Source organism: Oncorhynchus masou, chromosome 16 (assembly GCF_036934945.1).
Source record: "Oncorhynchus masou masou isolate Uvic2021 chromosome 16, UVic_Omas_1.1, whole genome shotgun sequence".
Taxonomy (NCBI): domain Eukaryota; kingdom Metazoa; phylum Chordata; class Actinopteri; order Salmoniformes; family Salmonidae; genus Oncorhynchus; species Oncorhynchus masou.
This window is the reverse complement of record NC_088227.1, coordinates 45,779,538-45,789,910: the sequence shown is the minus strand read 5'-3', so window position 1 is coordinate 45,789,910 and position 10,373 is coordinate 45,779,538. Positions and strand designations below refer to the sequence as shown.

Below are 10,373 nucleotides of genomic sequence, written 5' to 3'. Positions count from 1 at the left end.
CCTACAGCAGCACCTAGATCTTATGCACAGATTCTGTCAGACCTGGGCCCTGACAGTAAATGTCAGTAAGACCAAAATAATGGTGTTCCAAAAAAGGTCCTGTTGCCAGGACCACAAATACAAATTCCATCTAGACACTGTTGCCCTAGAGCACACAAAAAACTATACATACCTTGGCCTAAACATCAGCGCCACAGGTAACTTCCACAAAGCTGTGAACGATCTGAGAGACAAGGCAAGAAGGGCTTTCTATGCCATCAAAAGGAACATAAATTTCAACATACCAATTAGAATCTGGCTAAAAATACTTGAATCAGTCATAGAGCCCATTGCCCTTTCTGGTTGTGAGGTCTGGGGTCCGCTCACCAACCAAGACTTCACAAAATGGGACAAACACCAAATTGAGACTCTGCACGCAGAATTCTGCAAAAAATATCCTCCGTGTACAACGTAGAACACCAAATAATGCATGCAGAGCAGAATTAGGCCGATACCCACAAATTATCAAAATCCAGAAAAAAGCCGTTAAATTCTATAACCACCTAAAAGGAAGCGATTCCCAAACCTTCCACAACAAAGCTATCACCTGCAGAGAAATTAACCTGGAGAAGAGTCCCCTAAGCAAGCTGGTCCTGGGGCTCTGTCCACAAACACAAACACACCCTACAGAGCCCCAGGACAGCAGCACAATTAGACCCAACCAAATCATGAGAAAACAAAAAGATAATTACTTGACACATTGGAAAGAATTAACAAAAAAACAGAGCAAACTAGAATGATATTTGGCCCTACACAGAGAGTACACAGTGGCAGAATACCTGACCACTGTGACTGACCCAAACTTAAGGAAAGCTTTGACTATGTACAGACTCAGTGAGCATAGCCTTGCTATTGAGAAAGGCCGCCGTAGGCAGACATGGCTCTCAATAGAAGACAGGCTATGTGCCCACTGCCCACAAAATGAGGTGGAAACCGAGCTGCACTTCCTAACCTCCTGCCAAATCTATGACCATATTAGAGACACAGATTTCCCACAGATTACACAGATACACAAAGAATTAGAAAACAAATCCAATTTTGATAAACTCCCTACTGGGTGAAATATCACAGTGTGACATCACAGCAGCAAGATTTGTGACCTGTTGCCACGAGAAAAGGGCAACCAGTGAAGAACAAACACCATTGTAAATACAATCCTTATTTATGCTTATTTATTTTATCTTGTGTCCTTTAACCATTTGTACATTGTTAAAACACTGTATATATATATAATATGACATTTGTAATGTCTTTAGTGTTTTGAAACTTCTGTATGTGTAATGTTTACTGTTCATTTTTATTGTTTATTTCACTTTTGTATATTATCTACCTCACTTGCTTTGGCAATGTTAACACATGTTACCCATGCCAATAAAGCCCTTGAATTGAAAATTGAGAGAGAGAGAGAGAGAGACAGAGAGAGAGTGAGAGAGAGAGACAGAGGGAGGAGAGAGAGAGAGAGAGAGAGAGAGAGAGAGGAGAGAGAGAGGGAGAGAGGAGAGAGAGAGAGTTAGTTAAAACATTGTTCTTCAGACCACACACACACTCTTGGTAACCGCACTAATATCCCAATTTCTTCAATTAAAACATTGTTCTTCAGACCACACACACACTCTTGGTAACCGCACTAATATCCCAATTTCTTCAATTATCTACCTGGTCCAAACTCTGTGGAACACATACATATTTATCGCTATACATTATAGCAGGGTAACAGAACATTAAAACATTGTTCTTCAGACCACACACACACTCTTGGTAACCGCACTAATATCCCAATTTCTTCAATTATCTACCTGGTCCAAACTCTGTGGAACACATACATATTTATCGCTATACATTATAGCAGGGTAACAGAACCAGTCATTATAGCAGGGTAACAGAACCAGTCATTATAGCAGGGTAGGGTGGTAACAGGGTAACAGAACCAGTCATTATAGCAGGGTAACAGAACCAGTCATTATAGCAGGGTAACAGAACCAGTCATTATAGCAGGGTAGGGTGGTAACAGGGTAACAGAACCAGTCATTATAGCAGGGTAACAGAACCAGTCATTATAACAGTGTAGGGTGGTAACAGGGTAACAGAACCAGTCATTATAGCAGGGTAACAGAACAGCAAGCAATGCAGAGAGGGGAGAGAGGAGAGAGAGGAGAGAGAGAGAGGAGAGAGGAGAGTGAGGAGAGAGAGAGAGAGAGAGAGAGAGAAAGAGAGGAGAGAGGAGAGAGAGGAGAGAGAGAGAGGAGAGAGAGAGAGAGAGACAGAGAGATGTTTTATTTGAATTTGCATTTCATGATGTGGTACAACCAAAGTCTAAAGCATAATAGTCATGTGGAGACAGAATGTGGGGAGACAGAATGTGGGGAGACAGAATGTGGGGAGACAGTATGTGGGGAGACAGTATGTGGGGAGACAGTATGTGGGGAGACAGTGTGTGGGGAGACAGAGTGTGGGGAGACAGAGTGTGGGGAGACAGAGTGTGGGGAGACAGAGTGTGGGGAGACAGAGTGTGGGGAGACAGAGTGTGGGGAGACAGTATGTGGGGAGACAGTATGTGGGGAGACAGTATGTGGGGAGACAGTATGTGGGGAGACAGAATGTGGGGAGACAGAATGTGGGGAGACAGTGTGGGGAGACAGTGTGGGGAGACAGTGTGGGGAGACAGTATGTGGGGAGACAGTATGTGGGGAGACAGAGTGTGGGGAGACAGAGTGTGGGGAGACAGAGTGTGGGGAGACAGTATGTGGGGAGACAGTATGTGGGGAGACAGTATGTGGGGAGACAGTGTGTGGGGAGACAGTGTGTGGGGAGACAGAGTGTGGGGAGACAGTATGTGGGGAGACAGTATGTGGGGAGACAGTATGTGGGGAGACAGAATGTGGGGAGACAGAGTGTGGGGAGACAGTATGTGGGGAGACAGTATGTGGGGAGACAGAGTGTGGGGAGACAGAGTGTGGGGAGACAGAGTGTGGGGAGACAGAGTGTGGGGAGACAGAGTGTGGGGAGACAGTATGTGGGGAGACAGTATGTGGGGAGACAGTATGTGGGGAGACAGTATGTGGGGAGACAGAATGTGGGGAGACAGAATGTGGGGAGACAGAATGTGGGGAGACAGAATGTGGGGAGACAGAATGTGGGGAGACAGAGTGTGGGGAGACAGTATGTGGGGAGACAGTATGTGGGGAGACAGTACGTGGGGAGGCAGAATGTGGGGAGGCAGTGTCTCCTGGCCCCTCCTGTCTCAGCCTCCAGTATTTATGCTGCAGTAGTTTATGTGTCGGGGGGCTAGGGTCAGTTTGTTATATCTGGAGTACTTCTCCTGTCCTATTCGGTGTCCTGTGTGATTTTAAGTGTGCTCTCTCTAATTCTCTCTTTCTCTCTTTCTTTCTCTCTCTCAGAGGACCTGAGCCCTAGGACCATGCCTCAGGACTACCTGACATGATGACTCCATGCTGTCCCCAGTCCACCTGGCCGTGCTGCTGCTCCAGTTTCAACTGTTCTGCCTGTGATTATTATTATTTGACCATGCTGGTCATTTATGAACATTTGGCCATGTTCTGTTATAATCTCCACCCGGCACAGCCAGAAGAGGAGTGGCCACCCCACATAGCCTGGTTCCTCTCTCGGTTTAGTCCTTTCTAGGGAGTTTTTCCTAGCCACCGTGCTTCTACACCTCATAGCCTAGTTCCTCTCTAGGTTTCTTCCTAGGTTTTGGCCTTTCTAGGGAATTTTTCCTAGCCACCGTGCTTCTACACCTGCATTGCTTGCTGTTTGGGGTTTTAGGCTGGGTTTCTGTACAGCACTTTGAGATATCAGCTGATGTACGAAGGGATATATAAATACATTTGATTTGATTTAATTAGATATGTTGGGAGACAGAGTGTGGGGAGACAGAATGTGGGGAGACAGTATGTGGGGAGACAGAATGTGGGGAGACAGAATGTGGGGAGACAGAATGTGAGGAGACAGAATGTGGGGAGACAGAATGTGGGGAGACAGAATGTGGGGAGACAGAATGTGGGGAGACAGTATGTGGGGAGACAGTATGTGGGGAGACAGTATGTGGGGAGACAGAATGTGGGGAGACAGTATGTGGGGAGACAGTATGTGGGGAGACAGTATGTGGGGAGACAGTATGTGGGGAGACAGAGTGTGGGGAGACAGAGTGTGGGGAGACAGAATGTGGGAAGACAGAATGTGAGGAGACAGAATGTGGGGAGACAGAATGTGGGGAGACAGAATGTGGGGAGACAGAATGAGAGACAGAATGTGGGCAGACAGTATGTGGTGAGACAGAATGTGTGGAGACAGAATGTGGTGAGACAGAATGTGGTGAGACAGAATGTGGTGAGACAGAATGTGGTGAGACAGAATGTGGTGAGACAGAATGTGGGGAGACAGAATGTGGGGAGACAGAATGTGGGGAGACAGAATGTGGGGAGACAGAATGTGGGGAGACAGAATGTGGGGAGACAGAATGTGGGGAGACAGAATGTGGGGAGACAGTATGTGGGGAGACAGAATGTGGGGAGACAGTATGTGGGGAGACAGTATGTGGGGAGACAGTATGTGGGGAGACAGTATGTGGGGAGACAGAATGTGGGGAGACAGAATGTGGTGAGACAGAATGTGGTGAGACAGAATGTGGGTTAGACAGAAAGAGAGACAGAATGTGGGGAGACAGAATGAGAGACAGAATGTGGGGAGACAGAATGTGGGGAGACAGAGTGTGGGGAGACAGAGTGTGGGGAGACAGAATGTGGGGAGACAGAATGTGGGGAGACAGAATGTGAGACAGAATGTGGGGAGACAGAATGTGGGGAGACAGAATGTGGGGAGACAGAATGTGGGGAGACAGAATGTGGGGAGACAGAATGAGAGACAGAATGTGGGGAGACAGAATGAGAGACAGAATGTGGGGAGACAGAATGAGAGACAGAATGTGGGGAGACAGAATGTGGGGAGACAGAATGTGGGGAGACAGAATGTGGGGAGACGGAATGTGGGGAGACGGAATGTGGGGAGACGGAATGTGGGGAGACGGAATGTGGGGAGACGGAATGTGGGGAGACGGAATGAGAGACAGAATGTGGGGAGACAGAATGTGGGGAGGCAGAATGTGGGGAGGCAGAATGAGAGACAGAATGTGGGGAGACAGAATGTGGTGAGACAGAATGAGAGACAGAATGTGGAGAGACAGGGTAACAGAACCAGTCATTATAGCAGGGTAACAGAACCAGTCATTATAGCAGGGTAACAGAACCAGTCATTATAGCAGGGTAACAGAACCAGTCATTATAGCAGGGTAGGGTGGTAACAGGGTAACAGAACCAGTCATTATAGCAGGGTAACAGAACCAGTCATTATAGCAGGGTAGGGTGGTAACAGGGTAACAGAACCAGTCATTATAGCAGGGTAACAGAACCAGTCATTATAGCAGGGTAACAGAACCAGTCATTATAACAGTGTAGGGTGGTAACAGGGTAACAGAACCAGTCATTATAGCAGGGTAACAGAACCAGTCATTATAGCAGGGTAACAGAACCAGTCATTATAGCAGTGTAGGGTGGTAACAGGGTAACAGAACCAGTCATTATAGCAGGGTAACAGAACCAGTCATTATAGCAGGGTAACAGAACCAGTCATTATAGCAGGGTAACAGAACCAGTCATTATAGCAGGGTAGGGTGGTAACAGGGTAACAGAACCAGTCATTATAGCAGGGTAACAGAACCAGTCATTATAGCAGGGTAGGGTGGAAACAGGGTAACAGAACCAGTCATTATAGCAGGGTAACAGAACCAGTCATTATAGCAGGGTAACAGAACCAGTCATTATAGCAGGGTAGGGTGGTAACAGGGTAACAGAACCAGTCATTATAGCAGGGTAACAGAACCAGTCATTATAGCAGGGTAGGGTGGAAACAGGGTAACAGAACCAGTCATTATAACAGGGTAGGGTGGTAACAGGGTAACAGAACCAGTCATTATAGCAGGGTAACAGAACCAGTCATTATAGCAGGGTAACAGAACCAGTCATTATAGCAGGGTAGGGTGGTAACAGGGTAACAGAACCAGTCATTATAGCAGGGTAACAGAACCAGTCATTATAGCAGGGTAGGGTGGTAACAGGGTAACAGAACCAGTCATTATAGCAGGGTAACAGAACCAGTCATTATAGCAGGGTAACAGAACCAGTCATTATAGCAGGGTAGGGTGGTAACAGGGTAACAGAACCAGTCATTATAGCAGGGTAACAGAACCAGTCATTATAGCAGGGTAACAGAACCAGTCATTATAGCAGGGTAGGGTGGTAACAGGGTAACAGAACCAGTCATTATAGCAGGGTAGGGTGGTAACAGGGTAACAGAACCAGTCATTATAGCAGGGTAACAGAACCAGTCATTATAGCAGGGTAGGGTGGTAACAGGGTAACAGAACCAGTCATTATAGCAGGGTAGGGTGGTAACAGGGTAACAGAACCAGTCATTATAGCAGGGTAACAGAACCAGTCCAATTTGTAAGTCGCTCTGGATAAGAGCGTCTGCTAAATGACTTAAATGTAATGTAAATGTCATTATAGCAGGGTAACAGAACTAGTCATTATAGCAGGGTAACAGAACCAGTCATTATAGCAGGGTAACAGAACCAGTCATTATAGCAGGGTAACAGAACCAGTCATTATAGCAGGGTAGGGTGGTAACAGGGTAACAGAACCAGTCATTATAGCAGGGTAACAGAACCAGTCATTATAGCAGGGTAACAGAACCAGTCATTATAGCAGGGTAGGGTGGTAACAGGGTAACAGAACCAGTCATTATAGCAGGGTAACAGAACCAGTCATTATAGCAGGGTAGGGTGGTAACAGGGTAACAGAACCAGTCATTATAGCAGGGTAGGGTGGTAACAGGGTAACAGAACAAGTCATTATAGCAGGGTAGGATGCAGTCAGTCAGTCACCCACAAGGCCATACAAGAGAGAACACATACACACTCCACACACACACTCCACACACACACTCCACACACACACTCCACACAAACACACATACTCCCCGCACACGTACACACACTCTGACAAACTGGTTGTGGTGTTTTTGGTTTCCACAGAAACCCCAGGTGATCTGGCACGGCAGGTACAGGTACACCTGATCATATTAACATGACCCTGCCTTGGTCCTGGCATGTTCAGACCTGCTCCAGGTATCATCAGAGCAGCACACACAGTCAACACTCCTAGCCAATCACACCCAGTCACCTCCACTCCAGAGCCAATCAGAGGCCAGGACAACGTATGAGCCAGAGAGGATTCTGTTTTTGTTACAGTACTACAGGTGAACAGGAACTCACGCGTGTGTGTGTGTGTGTGTGTGTGTGTGTGTGTGTGTGTGTGTGTGTGTGTGTGTGTGTGTGTGTGTGTGTGTGTGTGTGTGTGTGTGTGTGTGTGTGTAGTATGTGTGTGTGTGTGTGTGTGTGTGTGTGTGTGTGTGTGTGTGTGTGTGTGTAGTATGTGTGTGTGTGTGTGTGTAGTATGTGTGTGTGTGTGTAGTTTGTGTGTGTGTGTGTGTGTGTGTGTAGTATGTGTGTGTGTGTGTGTGTGTGTGTGTGCGTAGTATGTGTGTGTGTGTAGTATGTGTGTAGTATGTGTGTAGTATGTGTGTGTGTGTGTGTGTGTGTGTGTGTAGTATGTGTGTGTGTGTGTGTGTAGTATGTGTGTGTGTGTGTGAGTGTGTAGTATGTGTGTGTGTGTGTGTGTGTGTGTGTGTGTGTGTGTGTAGTATGTGTGTGTGTGTGTGTGTGTGTGTGTGTGTGTGTGTGTGTAGTATGTGTGTGTGTGTGTGTGTAGTATGTGTGTGTAGTATGTGTGTGTGTGTAGTATGTGTGTGTGTGTGTGTGTGTAGTATGTGTGTGTGTGTGTGTAGTATGTGTGTGTGTGTGTGTGTGTGTGTGTAGTATGTGTGTGTGTGTGTAGTATGTGTAATAATAATGTGTGTAATAATAATAATAATAATAATAATAATAATAATAATATTAATAATAATAATAATATAATATTAATAATATTATAATAATAATATAATATGTAATAATATAATAATAATATGTGTAATATTATAATATATAATAATAATATTAATTAATAATATATATTATAATAATAATAATATATAATAATAATAATAATAATAATAATAATAATAATAATAATAATAATAATAATAATAATAATAATAATAATAATTAATAATAATAATATAATAATAATATATAATAATAATAATAATAATAATAATAATAATAATAATAATAATAATATATAATATATATATATATATATATAATATATATAATAATAATAATATTATATATATGTATGTAATATAATAATAATAATAATAATAATAATAATAATAATAATAATATGTGTGTAGTATATGTAATGTGTGTAATAATAATATGTGTGTGTAGTATGTGTGTGTGTGTCACCGCGCCACAGTGAAACATCGCATGACACAGACACAGACCCTCGGCTCTGAGCTCACGACTTTAGACTGATTAACAACTGATGTCACAACACCAAAAAAAAAACCCAAAAAACAATTAAACAAGAAATACAAAATGAAGCCTAGATGTGTGTCAAACTGTATAAATGTTTCCAAATTATTTATTTTTTGTAACGTTTTTTGTTGTAACTTGTGTTCATGACATTTTTTTCTTCCAGTTTCATTACTTTTTTTCAGTTGCGTCATATTGGTAAAAGCACGAGAAGGCTACAAATCACAATATTCACAGACATAGTGAACTATTCCACCTGTCTCAAAGCGCATTCATCTATATTACAGGACATGCACCTTGCTCGCTTTCCTAATATAGGCCAGAACATGCAGAGGGTCACACACAGAGCCAACCCGACGTATTTCAACGGTACTCAACTCCCTGCACTATACAACCAACTTGGCTACATTGTGTCACTACAGTGGACACCCCAAAAGTCAATTTAATGAGAATTCAACAACTTTTCGCACCGGGTTCGGCACGGACGCAGACACCTGCCTCCCGGAATGAATGAGATTGAGTGAGACGAGAGAGAGTGTGTGTGTGTGTGTGTGTGTGTGTGCGGGGAAGCGCGACCATCACACGACTGCTCTCTCTCTCCACAGTGACAGAAGGGAAGGAGCGCATGCCAGAAGACCAGGACCACCTGTCATCTACGCGCGCCAGCACAAAAATAATGATCTGTTCTGACAAAATAAAAAATGTCTCTCTCTCAGCATCAAAGAAGCCCGTTGATAACAGTTTTGTGGAAAGAAATAGACTAGTCTAGGCAAAATAAAGTTTTTTAAACAACCTCAAACTCCAACCGCAGCAACCCACAGATATGCAGCAAATAGAAACAAGAACTTTAAAGCAGCTTGTTCAGAATGAGACGAAAATTAAAAATCAGAATAAGAGACGGTTGAAATGAAAATATAGTCCATCTAAAAGCACAGAGACCGGCTTTACTTTATACATCGTTTCTTATTGATGTAGTTATCCTACCTGTGTCTCGGTCGCCGAGCCATGCTGTAGTTTGTATCGAGAGCGGCTCCGTGTGTCCTCTGAGCTCTGCCGTTCCGTTCTGACTATCTCTCTTTCTGTCTGAAGGGGAGAAGGAGCTCTGCCGTTCCGTTCTGACTATCTCTCTCTCTCTCTCTCTCTCTCTCTCCAGTTTGACGGGGAAAAGGAGCAGGCTGACATTAAAAGAGTACAAGGCTTGTAAACAGAGGCAGGAGCCACGAGTCTCCGCCAGGGCCCCTCCTCCCCCCGCAGCCCGCTCCGTTTGGCGCCGCGCGTCACTGCGCAGCCGCGCCTCACAGGCCGGGTTGACACATTGGCCAAGGCGCCTTTTCAAGTCTGCTCCGCGCTAAACATTTACACTCATTTTACAAGGGCTTAGAGCGACTTCTCGTTTTTCTAGAAGAACAATTTTTTTAAAGGAGAAGGAAGGGAGGGGAGGGGGGTTATTGTATCTGAATACAATGTAAACAATTGTGGAATGTGTTTTTGGTATGTAGTGGACCGCGGAAACGACGTGTTGTTCCCCCTCCCCTCCCGCCCCGCTACCTGTTGCTAAGCTGCTGCTCTGCTGTTGTAGATACTATTGCTACAGAAAATATTTTCTGATCGGATTCCGATAGTCTACTGACTTCATATCGATTTCAAGTATTAATAAGGCCTGAAAGAAATGAGTGAGTTTTTGAACAGCAATGCCATCTGTTTTTGAATGTGTCCTCATGGAAGGGGAGAAGTGGTCTTGCATGGAGAGACATTTCAGTTATGAATATACCACTTTCAC

General features: G+C 44.4%; 1 protein-coding gene across 2 annotated transcripts in view; it reads right to left on the bottom strand.

Moving 5' to 3' along the window:
* myb (v-myb avian myeloblastosis viral oncogene homolog) overlaps positions 1-9,913 on the bottom strand; it is a 32,339-nt gene extending 22,426 nt beyond the window's left edge. Inside the window, exon 1 of one of the 2 annotated variants that reach the window (XM_064991776.1) lies at positions 9,578-9,913. In XM_064991776.1, coding sequence (XP_064847848.1) covers positions 9,578-9,600 — 23 coding nt within the window. In that variant the 5' untranslated portion in view covers positions 9,601-9,913. The remainder of the gene's footprint in view (positions 1-9,577) is intronic. The other variant, XM_064991775.1, reaches the window with a different exon arrangement.
* Between the last annotated feature and the right edge of the window lie 460 nt (positions 9,914-10,373).